Source organism: Oncorhynchus nerka, linkage group LG17 (assembly GCF_034236695.1).
Source record: "Oncorhynchus nerka isolate Pitt River linkage group LG17, Oner_Uvic_2.0, whole genome shotgun sequence".
In the NCBI taxonomy this organism is placed as follows: domain Eukaryota; kingdom Metazoa; phylum Chordata; class Actinopteri; order Salmoniformes; family Salmonidae; genus Oncorhynchus; species Oncorhynchus nerka.
This window is the reverse complement of record NC_088412.1, coordinates 11,565,374-11,591,383: the sequence shown is the minus strand read 5'-3', so window position 1 is coordinate 11,591,383 and position 26,010 is coordinate 11,565,374. Positions and strand designations below refer to the sequence as shown.

General features: G+C 42.2%; 2 protein-coding genes across 3 annotated transcripts in view; one reads left to right on the top strand and one right to left on the bottom strand.

Moving 5' to 3' along the window:
* Positions 1–22,818, bottom strand: part of LOC115144692 (zinc finger protein 609-like) — a 218,735-nt gene extending 195,917 nt beyond the window's left edge. Inside the window, exon 1 of one of the 2 annotated variants that reach the window (XM_065002963.1) lies at positions 22,412–22,818. The gene's annotated coding sequence lies outside the window, so the exon portion shown is untranslated. The remainder of the gene's footprint in view (positions 1–22,411) is intronic. The other variant, XM_065002964.1, reaches the window with a different exon arrangement.
* Positions 22,819–25,823: 3,005 nt separating this feature from the next.
* The window catches only part of LOC115124454 (uncharacterized), a 53,956-nt gene continuing 53,769 nt past the window's right edge, over positions 25,824–26,010 (top strand). Inside the window, exon 1 of the mRNA XM_065002761.1 lies at positions 25,824–25,828. Coding sequence (XP_064858833.1) covers positions 25,824–25,828 — 5 coding nt within the window. The remainder of the gene's footprint in view (positions 25,829–26,010) is intronic.

The window sequence follows — 26,010 nt, the reverse complement described above, 5'->3', positions numbered from 1 at the left end:
GACAAGCAGACATTTCTCTAAAAAGTGGGATCTTTGTCCCCATGTGCAGTTGGAAACCGTAGTCTGGCATTTTTATGGCGATTTTGGAGCAGAGGCTTCTTCCTTGCTGAGTGGCTTTTCAGGTTATGTCAATATAGGACTTGTTTTACTGTGGATAAAGATACTTTTGTACCCGTTTCCTCCAGCATCTTCATAAGGTCCTTTGCTGCTGTTCAGGGATTGATTTGCACTTTTCGCACCAAAGTACGTTCATCTCTAGGAGACAGAAAGCATCTCCTTCCTGAGCGGTATGACGGCTGCGTGGAAGAATAGTCTTTATACTTGTGTACTATTGGTTGTACAGATGAACATGGTACCTTCAGACATTTGGAAATTGCTCCCAAGGATGAACCAGACTTGTGGAGGTATACAATAAAAAAAAATTCTGAGGTCTTGGCTGATTTCTTTTGATTTTACCATGATGTCAATCAAAGAGGCACTGAGTTTGAGGGTAGACCTTGAAATACATCCACAGGTACACCTCCAATTGACTCAAATCAGAAGCTTCTAAAGCCATGACATTTTCTGGAATTTTCCAAGCTATGCTGTTTGAAGGCACAGTCAACTTAGTGTATGTAAACTTTTGACCCACTGGAATTGTGATACAGTGAATTATAAGTGAAATAATCTGTCTGTAAACAATTGTTGGAAAAATTACTTTTGTCATGCACAAAGTAGCTGTCCTAACAGACTTGACAAAACTATAGTTCGTTAACAAGAAATGTGTGGAGTGGTTGAAAAATGAATTTTAATTACTCCAGCCTAAGTGTATGTAAACTTCCGACTTCAACTGTATGCATGCACAGTGCATTCGGAAAGTATTCAGATCCCTTGACTTTTTCCACATTTTGTTACCTTTACAGCCTTATTCTAAAATGGATTTAACACAGTATCCCATAATGACAAAGCAAACACCGGTTTTTAGAAAATTGTTGCAAACTATTAAGAAAAATAAATATCATATTTACATAAATATTCAGACCCATTTACTCTGTACTTTGTTGAAGCACCGATCACAGCCTTGAGTCGTCTTGGGTATGACACAAGCTTGGCACTGTATTTGGGGAGTTTCTCCCATTCTTCTCAGCAGATCCTCTCAAGCTCTGTCAGGTTGAATGGGGAGCGTTGACGCACAGATATTTTCAGGTCTCTCCAGAGATGTTTGATCGGGTTCAAGTTTGAGCTCTTACCACTCAAGGACGATCAGAGCCTTGTCCCGAAGCCACTCCTGCATCGTCTTGCCTGTGTGCTTAGGGTCATTGTCCTGTTGGAAGGTGAACCTTCGCCCCAGTCTGAGGTCCTCAGCGCTCTGGAGCAGGTTATCACCAAGGATCTCTCTGTATTTCGTTCAGTTCATCTTTCCCCTCGATACTGACTAGTCTCCCAGTCCCTGTCGCTGAAAAACATCCCGACAGGATGATGCTGCCACCACCGCCATGCTTCTCCGTAGGGATGGTGCCAGGTTTCCTCCAGACGTGACGCTTGGCATTTAGGCCAAAGAGTTCAACCTTGGTTTCATCAGACCAGAGAATCTTGTTTGGTCGGAGAGTCCTTTAGGTGCCTTTTGGCAAGCTTCAAGCGGGCTGTCATGTAACTTTTACTGAGAAGTGGCTTCCGTCTGGCCACTCTACCAAAAAGGCCTGATTGGTGGAGTGCTGCAGAGATGGTTGTCCTTCTGGAAGAATTCCATCTCCACAGGAACTCTGGAGCTCTGTCAGAGTGACCATCGGGATCTTGGTCACCTCCCTTACCAAGGCTCTTCTCCCCCGATTGCTCAGTTTGGCTGGGCGGACAGCTCTAGGAAAAGTCTTGGTGGTTCCAAACTCCTTCCTTTTAAGAATGATTGAGGCCACTGTGTTCCTGGGGACCTTCAATGCAGAAATGTTTTGGTACCCTACCCCAGATCTGGGCCTCGACACAATCCTGCCTCGGAGCTCTACGGACATTTCCTTCGACCTCATGGCTTGGTTTTCAAATTCAATCAATTGAATTTACCACAGGTGGACTCCAATCAAGTTGTAGAAACATCTCAAGAATGATCAAAGGAAACAAAATTCACCTGAGCTCAATCTCAAGTCTCATAGAAAAGGGTCTGAATACCTATGTAAATAAGGTATTTGTTTTATATATTTTTTATAAATTAGCAACAACAACAAAATAACTTTTTGCTTTGTCATAATGGGGTATCATGTCTAGGTTTATGAGAAATTTAATTTAATCAATTTTAGAAAGGCTGCAACGTAACAAAATATGGAAAAAGTGAAGAGATCTGAATACTTTACGAATGCACTGTATGTATGGAGCATAATGTAGTTAAAGTTATCCACGTTTTCAAGTTCTGGTGATAAATCATGCATTCCGATTATTGCATAGATTGTAATGGACACCTATGATGTGTATGAAATAGGTTTTACTGATTATGATGACTTAACGCTAAGCTATTTACCATGTTTGTTGACGTGGTACAATGCATTCTGGGTGTCATGGAAACGTCTGTCAGACCAAATAGGTTATATTAAATGAGGTGAAGGGATTGTTCACTAATCTTTCGAGTAAACGTTCGGAGACTAAACATCCCCTTCAATATACATACAGAACAAACTCATCTTTTCTCCTCATCGTTGGTTGACAAACATGCCGGAGCACACAAATCGGATTACTATCGATTTTTAGAAAGTGTTTTACTCAATTATTTCAATCAATGGTAATCTCACTCGTGATGTGATGAATTGTAAATAGTAATTGCTATTAGCTAATTCATATTGTGGTTTCTGTCAGCCGAGAATTAGCTAAATATGACCGCTTGTGTTACGTCAATCTTTCCTCACTTAGCACTAGGACTAATGTAGCCTACATTTTCTGATTTGGATGATTGTGTTATGCTGTCGCTACTTCTGTGAATGTCTGAAAACTGCAACCAAAAATAAACTGGTCACATTCAGGGCATAACTTAAGGCTTTTGTTTTTGCAAAATGTTTGTGAAAAACAGCTCAAATGCTGACTGTTGCGTCAATCGAAACTGGACGTTCTATATAAGCGTTTTAATTCAGGGACCACTAAAATGATCACATCCGTTTGTTGATCCGGGTCAAATTAAGGGACTGGCCGTTACCATGGTTGTTGGTGAAGAAAAAAATATAGGACTGCGATGTCTTCCTAGCAGCAGATAGTTGCAGCAAACTGGCCAAGAAACACGAGGACAAAGTCACACTTTTAGTAGCCTTTGTCAACTTGACCAATTTCTACACGTGGCCTTTGCATGAAAAAAAAAAAACTGTTCCCAAATGCTCTATTTGACCACCACCGTGGCTGGTGAAATAGACATTCTTACCTGCCAATGACAAAATCTACCCACATTTGGCGAATGTTAATTTCCAACCCTGAACGTGGCTCATTTTTGAAAGGACCGATAGTTTCTTTAACAATTTTGGGATATAAAACACAACAGTAATTCTTGAATTGAACAGAATTGACACCATTCAGAAAAATAAAAAAAAGCGTATTCAGAAGCGTACCCTTGATTAAGAACTAGCCTTGGGATTCTCTACTTCCCTTTCAGATACCAGCTAGCTAGCTTGCAAACGTAATGTTGGATTGCTAGCTGAAACAGAAACACAAAACGTACACTATGATAGCTTTCAACTCGGGGCAACAATACAAGGCTGTGAGAAACAATACTACCAAGGATGTGAGAAACAATACAAGGCTGTGAGATGGTCGTCCTCTTTTATTTCAAGATGTCAAGTACGAGCATTGACTCCAGTCGTTAACTGGCTCACGTCATCCTAAAGCGTCTCATCTCATTGTAAACCCAAGATCCTCAAATTAGCACTCAGTGCTATGAGATGTTTACGCCATATTTAACAAGATGGCAGCATCACGACACTTCCCAGTACTAATAAGCCATTCGTTGGGATCCATTCAAAACTGACAATCTGTTTTTACTTCAATGGCTTCAAATAACTAGCGTCAGGATGACTTCATCAGTTTGGCCTATTAGCCTAAATCAATAAGGCCTGGTCTAACAAATCCACACAAACTGCTAGCAGACCGGGCTTGACTAGTCCTCAACTAACGCACCTGAAGAAACTCTACAGGTTTTTTGCAACAGTAGACAAAGTGAAAACACAATAGGCTTCAATTTGCAGGTCACAGGCTATCCTTCAGACAATTATGTAATTGTACAGTGCTTGTGTGGAAATGTCATAGGGACTGACTGGCATTTGGTTAAAGCTGCAATATATGTCACTTTTCTGGGCGACCCGACCAAATTCACATAGAAACGTATGTTGTAGATCTGTCATTCTAATTGAAATCAAGTATAAGAAGCGGTAGATCTATTCTACACGCACCATTTCTATGCTTCCCGTTCTTAAATTTAGTTTTTTACTTTTGTTTTTGTACAGCAGCTTCAAACATCTGAAAACACTATATTTTTGGTTATGGAAAATATAGTTCACAGCAGTTTAGATGGTACAATAATTCTCTGCACCATAATTGCTTGTTTTGTCACAAACTGAAATTAGGCCGACAATTAGAATTTTAGTAACTAGGAGATGGCGGAGCGATTTCTGCATAGTACAACTTTAACCCATAGTTATGATTGCAAATGAGCAGGCTGGAAAGTTTGTTTGCGCCATCACAATTTTGCCAAGCACCAGAAAAGGTTTTGTTCCATCGATCCCAGTAATCCTAGCCAGCGACATTACCAAAATAATCCCACATTAAACTGTAAACAAAGCTACTTCTCATTCTAGAGGGCACTCAATCTTATTGATTCATTCAGCTGCCCGATTCCTCTCTCACAGTATCTTCAGGGCGTCTAACAAAAAAACACTTTCATTCATCGCATCAGCCTAAGGAACAAAGCTTCAATCCTGCTTATTATGGAGAAACTGTACTCGCTGGGGAGCGCAGGACAAAGAGTTACTGACACAGTGATGTGTAATCAAAAAGGAACATGTGTCTGAAGTTCTTTATAGGCCCTCGTGTAATCTAGGGGAGAAATACAGTCCAATGCTCAAAACATTTGCCTTTCCTCCACCCTCCAGAGACAATAAGCCTGGACACCAAATTGGCATACGATAGAAAATTCCTAGAGAAAAGGTTTTGATGACATTTAAGTACCAGAGACTCAGAGGTTAACTGTAGACAGGTTATGTGGTCTGTCAATCAAAAATTAAGAATGTTGTGGTGAACTGTGACTTCCAGTGTTAACCACAGACCAGAATGACGTTGTAGGGCCCTAGGCTTACATCCTCACCCACCTGCCAGCCATCACGGAACGTTCCAGAAGACGCTGGCTTGGCTATGGAACCAGAGCCGTGTGACATTCAATACAAGGACCGTAACTGATGAGACTGCAAGCCTAAAGCTGCAGCTGAGACACTGCAAGCCTGTCAGCGGTGTCCTGACTCCTGTCACAGGTCTGAGACACTGCAAGCCTGTCAGCGGTGTCCTGACTCCTGTCACAGGTCTGAGACACTGCAAGCCTGTCAGCGGTGTCCTGTCTCCTGTCACAGGTCTGAGACACTGCAAGCCTGTCAGCGGTGTCCTGACTCCTGTCACAGGTCTGAGACACTGCAGGTCTGTCAGCGGTGAGACACTGCAAGCCTGTCAGCGGTGTCCTGTCACAGGTCTGAGACACTGCAAGCCTGTCAGCGGTGTCCTGACTCCTGTCACAGGTCTGAGACACTGCAAGCCTGTCAGCGGTGTCCTGACACAGGTCTGAGACACTGCAAGCCTGTCAGCGGTGTCCTGACTCCTGTCACAGGTCTGAGACACTGCAAGCCTGTCAGCGGTGTCCTGACACAGGTCTGAGACACTGCAAGCCTGTCAGCGGTGTCCTGACACAGGTCTGAGACACTGCAAGCCTGTCAGCGGTGTCCTGACACAGGTCTGAGACACTGCAAGCCTGTCAGCGGTGTCCTGACACAGGTCTGAGACACTGCAAGCCTGTCAGCAGTGTCCTGACACAGGTCTGCACTCTTCCGTTTCCTCTCCCTTCTTTCCTCGACACTGAGTTCTTACTGGCTGTCAGACGCAGGGTCAGAAGGCCGGTCAGAAGAAAGAACACTAAGCATTTTCCACAAGTTAATAGAGTAGCCAGCCAAATAGAAAAAGTAGCCAGCTAGGCACCCTCGGGACCGTGGGGGGGTTGTGGGAGGTTGTCCCCCTAGGTTAAATTTGTTTTTCTGAAATTAGCTCTATTTTGGTGGCCTCTGATTCATCATAATGCCTTGATTACATCCGAAATACACAGCAAAATGATTTAATACTTTATTCACTTTACCCCCCCAGATTAGAAAAATGTGTTTACAATTTAAAATGTATGAATTCAGTGTATTGTTAGTTGTTTGAGATATTGTCTAGGCCTATATGATCTGGACTATTTTCTAAGAGAGCATTTAAAAATAAAATAAAAACAAAATATTATTAACCTATCTAGGTTAAATAAAAAATAGAGATTAAAGTGTTAGAGTTTCACTGCAAGATATTAACTGCCACAACGATGTTTGTTCTTCAAATTATGCATTTTATGAAAACAAATTATTTAATAGCCCACCTTATCTTAAAATAAAGTAGAGCAATTTTCATGAAAAAAAAAAAACATTTTCATTCAAAACTCAATGTTTTAGGTTTAGTTACAGTGAAACACATCAATTTGGAACTTCATTTAGACAATTTGATGCAAAAAGTTATGTTGGTGTTTTAACAGTAAATACAGCTCTCTGGCCCCTAGTGGTTCGACTCTACCATTGAAATAATGCCTCTACATGCTATGAAACTCCCTTCTAGATGTACTGAGCGGTACCTCCTCAAGGCCTACTATAAAAGCAGGTGACTTATTTGAAAATGGCTGTTGGTATGTGGTGTGTGCCAATATATTTTTTGTGTGATGCTTCCTTGACTAGACTACTGACATTACACAAAATTCAAAAAAGGCAGTTAAGGCACACATTTCCACATATGACCGAATTTCAACATGTTTGCTTACCGTTTCATACACATCTATGTGCTTTTACAGAGAAAGAAAACATGTATGAGGATTATACATTGATGTTGGTAGCCATCTTAACAAGAAATAGATGACAACGGTGTTCATGTCAAATTGTTGTATTTTTTACCCAACCGCTATAACTGATTGGTGACTCAGTCCACTAAAGACAGTTGGTTCATAGTTCAATTGTTGTAAATTCTAATCCCATGTGGGTTTTTATTTTATTAACAAGATTCATCCCATGCCCACACACTTTAATTCTGAAAAGGTGAAAGCATACCTGTGAGAGGGGCCGCCCTGTTAGTAGTCGTAGGTATTTAATACAGCACTCAAGACCAATCTGAGTTAATTTGACCATTGGAAAAAAAGAGCTACTGAGTAAATACTGCAATGTGGGTTGGATTGAATTGAGCCCCTACCTCTTCATTTTCAAGGTGATAATTGCATTTTTCTTCCCAACACAATACCGCAATAAATGTGAGTCCACAGTTCAAAGATCTTCTTTGCTTTTTATTGCACACCGTTGGAAGGATTTGAATTTACATTGCAAGGGGTAATAGATGTCAGGTAATCTGTACCCGACAGCCGGCGCTAATGGAAAACACTGCACTTTTAATTTAATTCCCTCTGTGGTGAGGCGTACAGCCAGCCTTCAAAACACAACTCTATTTAAATGACTTAACAGAGAGATAACCTAGTGGAGGAGGTACCCAGAAATCCCCTGGTTATGCTTCAATAGGCAGTAAGACACTCAAGATGGTAGATTAGTTTACAAATTATACTAATACCAAGCAAAGTCATGAATGATCTTAATATCTTAGCATTACCAGCAATGGTTGAAAGTGTCCATCCATGACTGCTTCGATAATTGACCAAACAGTATCAGACATTAAAAAGACAAATAAAAATGTGCATTTTGAATCAACACCCAGTCACCTCAGTAGGAGGACCATTCAGGGTTTCCGTTACCCGCTAATAGCCGTTTTTTGGGAGATTTTAAAAACATTTTTTTTAAATACAACTTGCCAATTGTCTGGGAGAAGAAATACAAATCCCATTGCAAAACAATGCTTTTTTAAAATCACATTCATTGAAGGAAATGCATTTGACCGGTCAATAGGTTAATAAGCCTAATTTAGTGGAACTAAATTGTCGCTTGCGTTTTCATTAGTCGTTAATGTTTATCACACGCGCAAAGCATACAGCTACAGCGCTTATGAGAGGAAAATCTGTCAGCCAGCGCGAGAGCTGCTGCTTCAGCTTCTTAAACAGCTCAATTCCTGCTGGAGCGAAATGTGCTTTTATAAGCCCAATCACTGCATAACAAATTCTAAATGCAATCATGTGTTAAAAGCCATTTTTTGGGTCACGATTAAAAATAGCTAAAAAAAAAAAAAACGTCCTTCCTCAAATGGTAATTGACACGCGCTTCCCATTCGAGAGCCTATACGCAACAGTAAGTAGGCTTCAGCTTTGTCACACACCACTTTGAAAAGAGCTGGAGGCATTATGCATTTTGAAACCGGAACGTTTTACTTCATATTATGAGGCATGTCTTACCTTGCTTCAAAGTCAAACTCAACCATACAAACGTGGAGGCAATTATTTTATAAAGACTTCCATATGGCACTGAAACCAGTCTTATTCTCTCGTGTCAGTGGTTTTCTACAATCAACTTTCTTTCATTGTCCAGTAGCCAAAGGCACATTCCTAGTTATATTAGCAACCCATGCTAGTTGTATCATCTTTAGATCTCCCCTCATTTAACATTTCTAATGGATATTTTCATCTCCGTCACATGAAACCGCTCGCATGTGCTGTGTGATTTTGAGTGTTTTCCTGCTTATTGCATTACGGGAATGAACATTCTGCCTTGTGCGCATCGCTGCGCTAATGTGAAGAAATAATAGTTTAACATTTTAAGCTAAACGTTCAGATCTGCTTTATAAAGTTGTTTTTATGTAACGTAGGCCTAATTTCAGATCTACGGTCCCACAACTGTCCCAGAGTGAGTTTGGAAATAGGATATTTCTTTCTCGCACAGAACGGCAAGTTGACCCATAGAATAGATAACTTTTCTACTAGGGGGGGATAGTAGATTGACATAGGCTAGTGATTGATGTTCGTTACTCCTTTTGTTGGCGGAGGAAAAAAGTAAACGTGGCGGTTATAATAACATTTTCAAAGTGTGCATCGGAATTCGGTAAGAAGGACGCAGGTCGTATTGCATCATCAAGCTCCACTTAGATGAATAACCATAATCTAAAATGTGTTTTCTGTTATTCTGAGCACTGTGGGTGGACGGACTAATCAGGTTACACACCCAATGCATATAGGTCTGGTAAATTTCTCAAAATGTCTGTTCAATTTAAAATGCTACTGGTCAAAATGTCCGGTGCCACATTTTCCCCTAACGGAATCCCTGGTACCATTATGTATTCAGAAACACCCAGTCATTTTCTCAGTAGTAGTACAATTATGCATTCTGAAAGGAGGACTCTGAATACCCTCCAAGGCACTCAAGAAGGATCTGTTAGGGACTCTGAATACCCTCCAAGGCACTCAAGAAGGATCTGTTAGGGACTCTGAATACCCTCCAAGGCACTCAAGAAGGTTCTGTTAGGGACTCTGAATACCCTCCAAGGCACTCAAGAAGGTTCTGTTAGGGACTCTGAATACCCTCCAAGGCACTCAAGAAGGTTCTGTTAGGGACTCTGAATACCCTCCAAGGCACTCAAGAAGGTTCTGTTAGGGACTCTGAATAGATGGAAAGAAACGATTCATTAGGGCAGATTTATTCAAAGGCTGTTCTTATGGTGGTTGTTCCAGGAGCTCAACACCACTTGTTTGGCAAATGATTTTAAATGTGTAGCCAAATGGATTTCCCGTGCTAGCTGACACACGATTCACATCCACCTATTCTATGAAAGTCTGCTGGTTTTGTCAAGAGCTGTATTGTGCAAAGGGATGTGCAAGGAATATAAACCATCATAGACAGCCCTAACCTCATATTGCAAGGTTAACAATGCAATTGATTTTCACAAGATGTTTTGCAATTGATCAAAGCTTCTAAGCTCAGGGTCATACAGACCAGCATTGTGAAGGCAAGAGAGACTAAAATACTGGGCTAGTTAAAACAGGAAATATGTTTCAGACACCAAGACAAACACTCCTGACTGTCACAGTGTACCCTGTATTTGGTAAGCTATTGGGTGCATGCATTTCATGATACTAGGTAGGCCATCATTGTAAATATTTGTTCTTAACGGACTTGCCTACTTAAATAAAGGTTAAAAAAAAAACATCTAAAAAAATTTGAATTAGAAAAATTCTAAAAAAAAACTGGCTAGTGTTTCTCCTCTCGTCTCTCCTGAAATCAGCTGTTAAAATGTGAACTAGGCTTACTTTTACTTTACTGCTTATTGGATAAAAGTCTGTCGATTTGAAAATTAAGTTCATTGACGGTCTCCATCCATAAAAATCGGCAGTTACGCGATTATACAATTACCATGCCACAGCCATGATGACTAACTAGCCTTGCTTAAGCCTGGTAAAACCAATATGAACATGACAACTTAAGCCCGTCCATCACTACACGACTTTCAAAAATCCCCAAAATCTCTGAGCGTCTCACATTAAACAACCATCTTTGCTGTATTTTTGGGGGGTCTTGTCAACGTGGTGTTGAGCACACTAAATGATGTGGGGGTCACACACTACAAGGTTCTTCACTTGGTCGTGAGGATTCTCCATACCACGCTGTCTCACCAAAACAATTATGTGATAACTTAAACGTTAAATCTTTTCTGAAAAGGTTTTCAAATCAAACATTCACACACACTTGCCATACAGAGTTGAAATATCTAGCCAAAATGTTTAGTTGTATAACACTGCTTGTGAACTTCCGAGCTGTGACGATTTGAGTAGTACAAAACGCACGCTAGCGGTAGTCATCACACATTCTGGGTGATATGAAACAACATCTCACTGGCTTCTCCTCTGGCGAGCGCTCATTGGCTATTCCTGATCACCATTCTCAAAAACTTGTCGTTGCACATCTCACACTACAAGGCATCGAAGACTGTGCCGATAAAATCAAACATGTTTGGTAAAAATAAATAAATCAGGACGTCTGGGACTGTTCAAAGACGAGATATTTGCCCTCAGATTACATCTCTGACCTGCTCACATTAAATGAGTGTCGGTGACGGCTGTGCCCCGAAGAGGCTATTGGATATGGATATTTTGTCTCCGATCTCAAAAACTAGTCTGGGACAGCTAAATCAGGGCCAAAATAGTGTAGTGGCTTTATGCCATTTCAAAATGTCTGTGATGTAGAATCACCTTTTAATGGGCATAAGAAACCAGGCTAACTGAAATAGGTCTACCATAAATCATGAACAAATGCATAGGCCTAGCCAAATGACGACACATAGCTAGACGTACCTGTCCTCTACAGACTACTGCTCAAAAGGCTCACCTTTCTTTCTAGCTCAGATATGACAAACCTTTCACAGCCTAGCACACACCACAACACATCATGAACTGTTCTACATTATGCTGAACACATTAGGAAAAATCATGTCATGATTCTGCCGCAAGCATTACTAGCTCGGCTCACTGCTCTTTCAGGGATCTCCGGCTGTCCCCTGCTGAAGCACATAAATCCTATCTGGTTTGTCATCCGTTGGTGTGCAGCCAATGGGTCATTTAGGTGCAACCGATCCTGTATAGGAATACTGTCGGTATCACAGTTTAGTCTACACTACCAACGACGTGTAGAGGCACTCACACTACACTCACACTACACCTACACTACACCTAACACTGCTCACTATGTCAATGTAGCAGCATGGGGGTGGGTTAAAAGAGCAATGTTCCAATCAATATCACAATTATCCAATAACTGCGGTTCACTCAGCAACCAATCAGGTCTTTTGATAATGTGACAGATGTAGGCTAATGATTGTTCTTTCAAAAAAGAGAAACGGTTAAGGGGACCAACATTCTACATCACGTGTGAAAAAATTGAGCCAATAAGAAACCTTCCTTCCTACCATTTGTTTGGGACAGAGTCTCCCAGCGTTTAGTTAATCTAATCGTGGGAAATGTAAGATCAGACGGCCGCTAATAGCGGTTACTCTTTTATTGAGTTATATTTCAGTCACTTCAAACCATAGAGCAGAACGAAATACCGTCAAAAAGAATACTGTGCGACTGAATTGCAATAGACTGTCATATCCTCAAATTTAAAATAAAAAAATAACCACTTGCTATTGATTATATGTCGGGGTTGTGAACATTGTCGGATATTAAAATTGAGTCGCGGGCCCCCAAAAAAGTTTCGGAACACCTGGTTTAGGATATTTAGCCTAATGAGTCAAAGCCTCAAACTTTTTCTATGCATATCAGAGTTAAGGTTAGCCAATGGAATGGGGGGGGCGGGGGGGGTTAGGCTACAGGCCTAAGTCAGGACTGAACGTTCTCATTATTAGATCATGTGACGTCTCATTTCAATAGTTCCCCTTTTGTAGCCTACATGGGATTTACCAACAACTATAGACCTAGGTGACCTCAGTACACAAAATGGCCCTCTTCTACTAGACAACAATCCTTAGTATTGAAGAGCCTAGATTTTTTTTCTCCCTCATTCTTTTTATTGGTGAGAAAGGGTTTTGGAGCTGGGAGGCCAATGGACATATTGAGCTGCAAAACTGATGGTGCACCACAACTTTTTTTTAAATGACTACCCATAATGCCTAATGTCTCTGAGCGTAACTATTAACGTTTAAAATGGCAAATGCAATAAAAATGAAAACGGTAGACCCGGTACTAAAAATAAACCACAGTCCCACGGGCCATTAGCATGCAATGTAATTCACGGCCGTCATAGCAAGTAGATGACTTTGATGGCTGTTAGCGTTAGACGAGGCCTACATTCTGTCATGCAACCACTGCTTTAAAATACTCACTGGGGATGTCCTACTTGTCAAAGTCTTTGTGAATGTAAAGCTCCTCAAAATGGTATTGTTCATCCTCTATCGTAAGTTGTTAAAGAGGAACCCTAACTCCTTGAGAAAATGTATTTGAGTCCAGTTTGTCAGCCTATCAGTTCACATTTCTTTGGGGTTCAAACCCCCGAGCTGACAAGGTACAAATCTGTCGTTCTGCCCCTGAACAGGCAGTTAACCCACTGTTCCTAGGCCGTCATTGAAAATAAGAATTTGTTCTTAACTGACTTGCCTGGTTAAATAAAGGTAAAATAAAATAAAAATGAATAAAACGTTTTTTTTTCAAATTATAGTATAACTTTCCACATAGCCTCCCTCCGGAGGATTAAATGAATCAATTTCCAACAGAAAAAAATCGTAGTCCTTGGTTACACCAATACTATCATTCTCATTGTAAATTCAATTGGTTGTGATTAATGATGGGAGATACGAGCCTGGGGTTGCTGTCATTCCAAAAGGTTAGTGGCTCGCTCTCTGGCCTACCTCTCAGAATGAGGGCCAACAGATGTGCAGTGAGATCGGGCAATTTCAGTTTCCTTTTTACTCCGACAACAAATCTCCTCTTCCATAGGCCACCTGGGTCTCAGCCAAGAGGCTGCATGATAACAAGTGAAAAAGGGAGTGAGACTTAGCTGACCTTTATACTAACGTCACCTAGCGAAGGATATCAGCGACCTTGTGACGCACCAATGGAGTGATTTAATCCAGATCATAGGTCTCAACTAAGATAAATGAGGGCATGAATTGGCAACAATGAAAAAACACTGTCACAAAAAAACAAAAAAAACGCGATAACACACCGCAGGGTGTAATCTTCAACAACGACTCCAAGGCCCCGCTAATGTTAGTCATGATATTTTTTGATTCATGCAATCAATGTTGCATGCAATGGTCATGGTCTAGTCACATGAAAATGCATGCCTAAAGGATATGCCTAAGTGGATACGAGCCACTTCAGAAGGTAGAATAGGTCTCTCTCTCTGGTCTGGAAGGTGAACAAACATTACGCTATGTTAATGAATTGCTGCTATGGCGATTGTTATGTTTGTCAGTGAGAAGTGTTTAGGCCTATTGAAAGAGAGCACAACACAAAATATTGGCAATAGGGTCAAACTACAGTGTACTTTAATAAACGTCTAGTCTTCAACGTTTCTCTGTAAATGGTTATCAAAACAGCCAGACTAGGAGTCTACGGAAATACTCCTTAAAGACTGCTTTCACTTTGAGGATGGATACGCTGGAGAATATATTTGTACAATGACAGAAATAGGCATAAAAGGGATTGGTGTTTCTCTTTTCACTGATGAAAATCTCTGGGACGACAATAAATAAGCTAATATCCATTGTCCAAGAAGAATATTGAGGAAATGGTGTAGAACTCACATTCTTCCTTCGCCCTCAGCCTAGACACTTGTTATATTCTCCAGCCAAACAGGAAAGTAGCAGCAACACCTCAACAATGAGAGGCGTGAGTGGGCGGTAATCACACGCCACGGCAAACAAATAGACAATACGCAAGTAAGCAAACATCTGCCTTTGCCTTAGGGTTGGGCGATATGCCCAAAATATCATATATGGTATTTTTCACATTTTTGACAGTTTTTTAAGTTTTTGATTAATAAAAGTTGTAAATTTGCTTTATGAGTAGTGAGTGATCCTAGGGTGGCAAAATATATATTGTAAGTGATTTCAATGAGTCTTTCTCCATTCTGATTGGTTTATACTAGAGATCGAACGATTATGATTTCTCAACGCCGATACCGATACCGATTATTGGAGGACCAAAAAAAGCCGGTACCGATACCGATTATTGGAGGACCAAAAAAAGCCGGTACCGATACCGATTATTGGAGGACCAAAAAAAGCCGGTACCGATACCGATTATTGGAGGACCAAAAAAAGCCGGTACCGATACCGATTATTGGAGGACCAAAAAAAGCCGGTACCGATACCGATTATTGGAGGACCAAAAAAAGCCGGTACCGATACCGATTATTGAGGACCAAAAAAGCCGGTACCGATACCGATTATTGGAGGACCAAAAAAGCGGTACCGATACCGATTATTGAGGACCAAAAAAGCCGGTACCGATACCGATTATTGGAGGACCAAAAAAAGCCGGTACCGATACCGATTATTGGAGGACCAAAAAAAGCCGGTACCGATACCGATTATTGGAGGACCAAAAAAAGCCGGTACCGATACCGATTATTGGAGGACCAAAAAAAGCCGGTACCGATACCGATTATTGGAGGACCAAAAAAAGCCGGTACCGATTAATCTGGCGATTTTTTTGCAATGTATTTGTAATAATGACAATTACAACAATACTGAATGAACACTTATTTTAACTTAATATAATACATCAATAAAATCAATTTAGCCTCAAGTAAATAATGAAACATGTTCAATTTGGTTTAAATAATGCAAAAACAAAGTGTTGGAGAAGAAAGTAAAAGTGCAACATGTGCTATGTAAGAAAGCTAACTTTTCAGTTCCTTGCTCAGAACATGAGAACATATGAAAGCTGGTTGTTCCTTTTAACATGAGTCTTCAATATTCCCAGGTAAGAAGTTTTAAGTTGTAGTTATTATAGGCATTATAGGACCATTTCTCTCTGTACGATTTGTATTTCATTCACCTTTGACTATTGGATGTTCTTATAGGCACTTTAGTATTGCCAGTGTAACAGTATAGCTTCCGTCCCACTCCTCGCTCCTCCCTGGGCTCGAACCAGCAACACAACGACAACAGCCACCATCGAAGCAGCGTTACCCATGCAGAGCAAGGGGAACAACTACTAGAAGGCTCAGAGCGAGTGACGTTTGAAGCGCTATTAGCGTGCGCTAACTAGCTAGCCATTTCACTTTGGTTACACCAGCCTCATCTCGGGAGTTGATAGGTTTGAAGTCATAAACAGCGCAATGCTTGACGCACAACGAAGAGCTGCTGGCAAAGCGCACAAAAGTGCTGTTTGAATGAATATTTACGCGCCTGCTTCTGCCTACCACCGCTCAGTCACAGGTCACGCAGGACACGCTAGATAATATCTAGTAATATCATCAACCATGTGTAGTTAACTAGTGATTATGATTGATTGTCTTTTATAAGATAAGTTTAATGCTAGCTAGCAACTTACCTTGGCTTACTGTATTCGCGTAACAGGCAGTCTCCTTGTGGAGTGCAATGAGAGAGAGGCAGGTCGTTATTGTGTTGGACTAGTTAACTGTAAGCTTGCAAGATTGGATCCCCCGAGCTGACAAAGTGAAAAACTGTCCTTCTGCCCCCGAACGAGGCAGTTAACCCACCGTTCCTAGGCCGTCATTGAAAATAAGAATGTGTTCTTAACTGACTTGCCTCGTTAAATAAAAGGTATAAAAAATATATATAAAAATAAAAACCAGCGCCCAAAAATACCCATTCCGATTAATTGGTCGACCTCTAAACCAAATGTTGCAATTGAGATTTAGATCAAAACTGGGTAAGAAACAAAGTGTTGGTCAGTGTTTCCTAGGGGACCCTATAATCTTTGGCTACATTCAAATCTTTATTGATATAGCCAACATATTGATGCTTCGCCTATTTCCTCTTTGATTTAGAAGATACTCTTGCACAAACAACATGCTGATTTAAGCCTCCACAGTAATGGTATCAGGCTGTATTAGCTAGCTACGTTTGCTCTGACTCGTTACCTTTATTAGCTAGTTAGCTAGCCAGCTAACTAACGATTAGCATTAGTGGCTCATACAATTTAGCTTAATTTGCTAAGAAAATACAAACCAGCTGTTTGCAGATGTAATAAACAAACTAATATCGTAATTATAGGACGCTTGTGGATTTATGTTAAGATCAAAGTGGAAAAAACATTGTCATCAACAGTGTTGCATTGACCACGCAGACTGAATGCAAGTGTCTCGTGGTCAAACAACAACAAACACACTCCTTGATTGACAGGGGGTGGGACTAGGTCGAGAGAGAGAGAGAGAGAGAGAGAGAGAGAGAGAGAGAGAGAGAGAGAGAGAGAGAGAGAGAGAGAGAGAGAGAGACAGACAGACAGACAGACAGAGACAGAGAGAGACACAGAGAGAGAGAGAGAGATGACTCAAGTAGCGGCAGAAAGAGAGAGATGACTCAAGTAGCGGAGTAAACTAAATGGACATTACACACGGCATATCACATTTAACAAATCAAAACATTCAAATACCGTTATAGAAGGTAAAGTAAAAACCCAAACCGGTATATAGTCAAATACGGTATACCACCCAGGCCTGCTTTGCCTTCAACTCCACTTAGCACAGATTAACCAGAGGGATAGCAGGGTGAGATGGGCTGTCTGTCAATAACACAGCAAGCCTAGAAAGATTCCACTACATAGAGACATGACTACATGGAACTCTATTCCACATCAGGTAACAGATGCAAGCAGTAGAATCTGATTTATTTTTTTTAAATACACCTTATGCAACAGCAGGGACTGTGGCAACAAACATACACACACTATATATATATATACACACACACACACACACACACAAACACACAGATTTCATAAGGATGTGTGCCCTCAGGCCCCTACCACATATCTCCAAAACAAAATCTAATATATACATAGATTTTGTAGATATGTGGTAGTGGAGTAGGGGCCTGAGGGCACACAGCCTTATGAATTCTGTCATGGATGTATTGTAAGGTTTTTAAAATTGTATAACTGCCTTAATTTTGCCGGACCCCAGGAAGAGTAGCTGCTGCCTTATAGGTCAACAAAAGAATGTTTCCGGAATGCTCATCTCACTGGTTTTGAACTAGAGAAAATAAAAACATTTAAATCTGAGATGGTGGGTGTCATGGCTTGCTGAAATGACATTGAACGACCCTCTTGTGACTTACACAATCTAAACATTGTTTGACTTGGGTATAGAACATAAACTTACTTGGTTCTTCATGTCGGAATTTATCTTAAAACCTTTAAAAATTATTTCATTGAATTTGTGTGTCATGCCGTTGAGGGCAACTAGGTGTACTGGATGCTGTATACACTTTATCCCATGATCAGAACCAGCTACAGGATGTAACATGGTGACCGTAACAAGCCTGTTTGAAGTTCCTCAAGTTGCAGCAGGGAGAATTTTAACAAATTTAAAAGACAATGCACCAAGAGAGTAAACAAAACATTCTACTTGATACACAGTACTGCGTCATTTAGCAGACTTTTTAATATTTTTTATCCAAAGTGACTTAAGAGGTTTGCATGCATACATTTTACATTAAGGGTGGTCCCGGGAATTCAAACCTGCTATCCTGTTGCAAGCGCAATGCTCAGCCAACTGAGCCACAGAGGACCGTGCTGAGCCAACTGAGCCACAGAGGACCGTGCTGAGCCAACTGAGCCACAGAGGACCGTGCTGAGCCACAGAGGACCGTGCTGAGCCACAGAGGACCGTGCTGAGCCACAGAGGACCGTGCTGAGCCACAGAGGACCGTGCTGAGCCACAGAGGACCGTGCTCAGCCACAGAGGACCGTGCTCAGCCACAGAGGACCGTGCTGAGCCACAGAGGACCGTGCTGAGCCACAGAGGACCGTGCTGAGCCACAGAGGACCGTGCTCAGCCACAGAGGACCGTGCTCAGCCACAGAGGACCGTGCTCAGCCACAGAGGACCGTGCTCAGCCACAGAGGACCGTGCTGAGCCACAGAGGACCGTGCTCAGCCACAGAGGACCGTGCTGAGCCACAGAGGACCGTGCTGAGCCACAGAGGACCGTGCTGAGCCACAGAGGACCGTGCTCAGCCACAGAGGACCGTGCTGAGCCACAGAGGACCGTGCTGAGCCACAGAGGACCGTGCTCAGCCACAGAGGACCGTGCTCAGCCACAGAGGACCGTGCTCAGCCACAGAGGACCGTGCTGAGCCACAGAGGACCGTGCTGAGCCACAGAGGACCGTGCTGAGCCACAGAGGACCGTGCTCAGCCACAGAGGACCGTGCTGAGCCACAGAGGACCGTGCTGAGCCACAGAGGACCGTGCTGAGCCACAGAGGACCGTGCTGAGCCACAGAGGACCGTGCTGAGCCACAGAGGACCGTGCTCAGCCACAGAGGACCGTGCTGAGCTACAGAGAACCGTGCTGAGCTACAGAGAACCATGCTCAGCCACAGAGGACCGTGCTCAGCCACAGAGGACCGTGCTCAGCCACAGAGGACCGTGCTGAGCTACAGAGAACCATAGACATTACTGTAACAATCCAGAGGAGACAAGAGTCTAGAACACAGGTCTCCAAGATCAAGGGCTGCGGACGTAACCATTAGTCCAAGAAAAAAAGTTATCTACCTTGGGGGAGCAGTTAAATGGTCTAATCAAAATGGCAGGTTTGTTTACACCAAACGGGAAGTACGTCCCCACACTTTGACTTTCTTTTAAAGCAAATTCACACGCCTGCCTGTGGCTTCGATAACCATACCAGGTAATCCGACTTCTAACACCACTGTAGCAATTGGGGGGGTGCAAGGTCCCAAAGTGGGGATCAACCTCAAGTCACCAGGACCAAGGAATAGCAACCGTAACCACTGTTAAAATAAATCTAGCCTCCTTGGTAGACTGGCTATTATCAACGGCAGTTTTGAAAGGGGGATACCTAGTCAGTTGTCCAACTGAATGTATTCAACTGAAATGTGTCTTCCACATTTAACCCAACCCCTCTGCCTTAAATCGACATCCACGTCTTTGGCGCCCGGGGAACAGTGGGTTAATTGCCTTGTTCAGGGGCAGAACGACAGATTTTTACCTTGTCAGCTTGGGGATTCGATCCAGCGACCTTTCGGTTACTGGCCCAACGCTCTAACCACTAGGCTACCATAACCAGTAATGCCTTGCAATCTTAACACAAAAGAAATATAGATTGAATAAATGTTGATGGTAGACCTGTGATTGAATTGAATCATTCAATCAAGGAGCATGTTCAGTAGTCTGGGATACCTTTATAGTGTCAGGTAAGATGGCTCCCCCTGGCAAAAACTGTGAAATACAGGACCAGTCAAAAGTTTTTTTTAGTGGGTTGGCTCAGCCTTGGCAAAGAACATGCTGATTTCACTTTTATCAAGTGTACCAAAACATACAGGGTTTTTCTTTATTTTCACTCTTTTCTACATTGTAGAAACTATGAAATAACACATGGAATCATGTAGTAACCCCAAAAAAAGTGTTAAACAAAGTATATATTTTATATTTGAGATTCTTCAAAGTAGCCACTTTGCCTTAATGACAGCTTTGCACTCTTGGCATTCTCTCCACCAGCTTCATGAGATAGTCACCTGGAATGCATTTCAATTAACAGGAGTGCCTTGTTAAAAGTTAATTTGTGGAATTTATTTCCTTCATGCATTTGAGCCAATCAGTTGTGTTGTGACAAGGTAGGGTTGTTATACAGAAGATAACCCTATTTAGTAAAAGACCAAGTCCATATTATGGCAAGAACAGCTCAAATAAGCAAAGAGAAACGACAGTAGATCATTACTTTAAGACATGAAGGTCAATCTGGAAAATGTCAATAACTTTGAAAGTTTCTTCAAGTGCAGTCGCAAAAACCACCAAGCCCTATGATGAAACTGGCTCTCGTGAGGACCGCTACAGGAAAGGAAGACCCAGAGGTACCTCTGCTGCAGAGGACAAGTTCATTAGAGTTATCAGCCTCAGAAATTGCAGCCCAAATAAATGCTTCACAGAGTTCAAGTAACAGACATCTCAAAATCAACAGTTCATTGGAGACTGTGTGAATCAGGCCTTCATGGTCGAATTGCTGTAAAGAAACCACTACTAAAGGACACCAATAAGAAGAGACTTGCTTGGGCCAAGGAACACGAGCAATGGACATTAGACTGTTGGAAATCTGTCCTTTGGTCTGATGAGTCCAAATTTGGGATTTTTGGTTACAACTGCTGTGTCTTTGTGAGATGGAGAGTATGTGAACAGATGATCTCTGCATGTGTGTGGTTCCCACCATGAAGCATGGAGGTGGTGGTGCTTTGCTGGTGACACTGTCAGTGATTTATTTAGAATTCAAGGCACACTTAACCAGCATGGTACCACAGTATTCTGCAGAGATACGACATCCCATCTGGTTTGCGCTTAGTGGGACTATCATTTGTTTTCAACAGGACAATTACCCAAAACACACCTCCAGGCTGTGTAAGGGCTACTTGTGACCAAGGAGAGTGACAGAGTACTGCATCAGATGACCTGGCCTCCACAATCACCCGACCTCAACCCAATTGAGATGGTTTGGGATGATTTGGACAGCAGAGTGAAGGAAAAGCAGCCAACAAGTGCTCAGTGTATGCGGGAACTCCTTCAAGACTGTTGGAAAAGCATTCCAGGTGAAGCAGGTTGAGAGAATGCAAAGAGCGTGCAAAGCTGTCAAAGGCAAAGGGTGGCTACTTTTAAGAATTTAAAATATATTTTGATTTGTTTAACACTTTGGGTTACTACATGATTCCATGTGTTTTAATTTCAGTTTTGATGTCTTCACTATTATTCTACAATGTAGAAAATAGTCAAAATAAAGAAAAACTCTTGAATGATTAGGTGTCCTAACTTTTGACTGGTACACTTAACCGTCATGTCAGCATGTTCTTTGCAAAAGGCTGAGCCAAACTACTAAAAAAAACACTAGCTTGATTTTTGATAGACACGCCGTTAGCTAACCAATGTAAATTGCTCTGAATAAGACTTGCGCATCTGCGAAATTACTCAAATGTCAAACGTATCTAGCTACATGTGGATAGCTAGCAATATCTCAAGTCACTTAAGGAAACGCATGACAACTGTACACAAGCATTGGTATAGAATATATAATGTTTTAAATGACTAACGTCAGTAATATATCAGATATAGTTCAAACACATTTAATATTATAACTTGCTATCTAAACTGCTAGTTAAATGGCCAGTTTCATCCTAACTGCTTTACAGTCCTACAATGTCCTCATCGGAGTCCGTGTTGAACATGTATTTAGTGGCTAAACATTATTCCCACAACTGCACACATTACATCAGGGCATTATCCTACTAGGATAATTATATGGCTCGTGAACAGTATTTTAGGACAAGAGGCGAATAACTCATGCCGGGTGAGTGTGGAAATAGCTACTCCTCAGACAAAGAGGGGGTTCACCAAAGCAATGCACGAAAGCAGTTGTTAGCCAGAGAAGCTAACTGTTAGCTAGTTAACCAGCGCGCTTTCCAGGTTAGCATTAGCTAACGAAGCTAGCTCATGCGCTTACTAACTAGCAGGCTGGCTAAGTCCCCGTTTTCTAAAGTGTAGAACAAATTCCTTCACTAGTATAAAACTTAATGTTGTTGGCTAACTTACCCTTTTGACAAACCCAATCCAGCGAATGTTTATGTACACTCCATAGATCCTGATAGTAAAGGTAAAAACCACTTTGATGACCCACCCCACCTCCCCCCCAATGTGCAAATATACACAGACAAATCAATCAACGTGCTCCCAAGAAATCCAACGCCAGGGGAAGGGAACGGCTAATTCACTGGACTGCTGCCATCACACGTTGAGATCCCGTTGAAAATCAGTTTAAAGCCCTGGTTGAAAATAAAGCATATCCTTTCTTTAGTCCAAATTGTAAAAATCCAATATTCTGGCAGTTTCCTCACCAGTTTAATTCCTGGATTTGATTTCGTTGAAATCTCTAATATCTTGATGGCTGTTTGGATCGTTCAATGCTGAGGGGAGCGATACAATGTAACCAACAAGCAGAACGAGCCACTTGCAAATTCAGGGACAAAGATCTGCGTGGACTGAACCGCTTGAAGCGGTAGATACAAACATAGAGAATGATAGAGGCCTCTAGTGGCCAAAAGGCTATTCTAGCATGGGCAGCGCCATTGAGGGCTTCCACCACGTTTCAGCAATTTTAAAGTAGTCAAAGTGGTCAACTGGGTGGAGATTCGTATGGGTTGTAGCCTCAATGACGCTGGCCATGCTGTAGTAGACGCTATAAAAGCACTAATAGCAAGATGAGTCCTCTATCTATCTCTATGGGTACAACACTAGCTGAGAAGAACTGGAACAAGCTCATGGAGGGGACTGGGGATGTTTTGTGAATGAGTCTCCTATTTAATTGTTTTATTTTATTTATTTAACCTTCATTTAACTAGGCGTTAAGAACAAATTCTTATTTACAATGACGGCCTACCCTGGCCAAACCCTAAGCCGGACGACACTGGGCCAATTGCGCTCCACCCTATGGGACTCCCAATCACAGCCGGTTGTGATACAGCCTGGAATCAAACCAGGGTCTGTAGTGTCACCTCTAGCACTGAGATGCAGTGCTTTAGACCGCTGTGCCACTCGGGAGACATCCTAATGGTGACTTGGATGATTTCATTTTTGACATGACAGGGAAAAGATAGTTCTTTGTAAATGCGTGGCAACAGAAATGAGACATAGCTACATTATTTTTGGGGGGGCGGGGGCTGTCAAAATGCACACATGTATGTTGTGCTTAAGATGAGATAATATAATACTCTACAAAATATTTGTTTCAATACAAATATATACACCTTAGATTTGATATTATATATTTTTTTTAATCTTCATTTAACTTGGCAAGTCAGTTAAGAACAAATTCTTATTTTCAATGACAGCCTAGGAACAGTGGGTTAACTGCCTGTTCAGGGGCAGAATGACAGATTTGTACCTTTCCAGCTTGAACTTGCAACTTTCCGGTTACTAGTCTAACGCTCTAACCACTAGGCTACCCTGCCTCCCCATAGTGTCTGTTTCATATAAATACACATGAAACATTATTTCTGGATTCTGTCTCAACTGCATAGAGATTTAATGCAGACTATTTCCTCAGGTTGACAGCATAGTTATGGATATCAAAGATACCAAAAACAGGTGAATGGTAAATAAAACTGCAGTTGCCTTGTCACAGCAAAATAAATGATACTTTTAACTCCACACAAGGGTCATTTTCCCTTTAGTGAAATGTTTCTTATCTGGGTAATCAAATATCAGGCGGGTACTCACTTCTAATTGAGTAGTGATGATACTATCCAATCCAATCCAGTTTCAGTGATAGGCTACTGTGGATTTGGGGCGGCAGGGTAGTGGTTAGAGCGTTGGGCCAGTAACCGAAAGGTTGCTGGATCGAATCCCCGCGCTGACAAGGTAAAAATCTGTCATGCTGCCCCTGAACAAGGCAGTTATAAACCACTGTTCCCATGTAGACAGTGGGTTAACTGCCTGTTCAGGGGCAGAACAACAGATTTGTACCTTGTCAGCTGAGGGTTTGAACTTTCAACCTTGCGTCCAACACTCTAACCACTAGGCTACCCTGCCACCCATTGCAAATTAGAATTTGTTCTTAACTGACTTGCCACGTTATATTTCTTTTTAAACGTACTGGTCTGAAAATGACCCAAACAACACAGTTGGGGTTCAGTCAGTGGAGAAGGAAAGTGGGTGAATGTCTGTAACAGGGAAAAAGTGAGTAATGGTTTGAGTAAGGATGGAACATAATTACCCTCTAACACCGATCTTCACAGTTGAGATGGCGACTGAAGTGAGGGCAGATCTTGCCAGTTTAAACGGCAGCAGAGGTCTACCCATGTCTCAGCACAGAGCTCACTGAGGCTAATTGTTAGAGAGAAACCAGGCAACAGCTGCAGGAAAGGGAGAATCAGTGCTTATGACAGGCAAACGTGTCATGCTATTTGTCATACAGCAGCGCAGAGATAACCTCTCGTATTTACTTGCCTTCTGTCAGGTGGGAGGGAAAGCAGGAAGGGGGTGGGGGGGGGGGGGGGGACGATGCTCGCTCTCCACACTCCACACAGGCGTTACGAGCTGGTTACCCAGGCAACAGGGATATGATAATGTTGCCTTTGACATGACAGAGGGAATCATCTCGGCGGCTCTCAGAGGCAGCGGGCACAGGGAGGCCAGGGGAAACTGAATTAATGGGTTCATTTTCACCCAGTGAGGGTGGCAGTCAGGGTTGGCACTCCATCTTCTCGTCGCCTCCTCCACTCTGTGCACGCTGGCTTACCTTATCATCACACACACACACACACACACACACACACACACACACACACACACACACACACACACACACACACACACACACACACAGCGCTTCCATTTTGAAGCAGGCAGGGCTGTTTTTCTCTCTCTCTCTCTCTCTCTCTCTCTCTCTCTCTCTGGTTTCAGTGCTAAACAGCAGACGGCACAGTGAGGGAACAGATATCACTGTTGATTTGCTCTCAGAGTCAGAGGCTTTATGCTGTGCTATCTGTAAGGCTCACAAGGACTCGGCATAAATTAACAGGCTGTGTCAGGAACACACATTTCACTTAAAATTGTAAATCAGTCATTACAGGCTTGATCACCTTTGTAGAGGGGTGTGTGTGTGTTCATGTGTGTATACCCATTAGGGTGGGTGTATGTGTGTATGTGTTTGTGAAAGAGAACATGAATGCAAGGCAGGGTGTGTGTGTCTTTTACCCATGATTACATTTTTAATCAATGCCCTTCTCATCGTAAGCTAGGGAAGTCTGGAGTTGAATTTACATTTCATTTGATTCCCCTCTCTGGTCCGACTGGCGCTCGCTATGCTAATGAATCAGTCATTCTAATGAGCTGTTCGAGGGAGATGGGGAAGAGTAATGAAGGCGGGGGATAAAGGCAGAGCCAGCCTCCTGATTTTCTCCCTGCCTTTGTGTCATCTGTGCCGCATTATCATGGTAAACCGACAATGCGGTACGCGGAGCTGGCACTTCCTTAGCTAGCAACACATTGCAGATGTTCCCTTTCTCTTATCTCCGTGGACAGCTTCATTTGACAGAGAAGGGCAACAAAAGAACAGGATGTGAGAAATGGCGTGTGATTCAAAAATAGGGGAAAGACGAGAAGGGATGTGTCTCGAATGGCACCCTATTCCC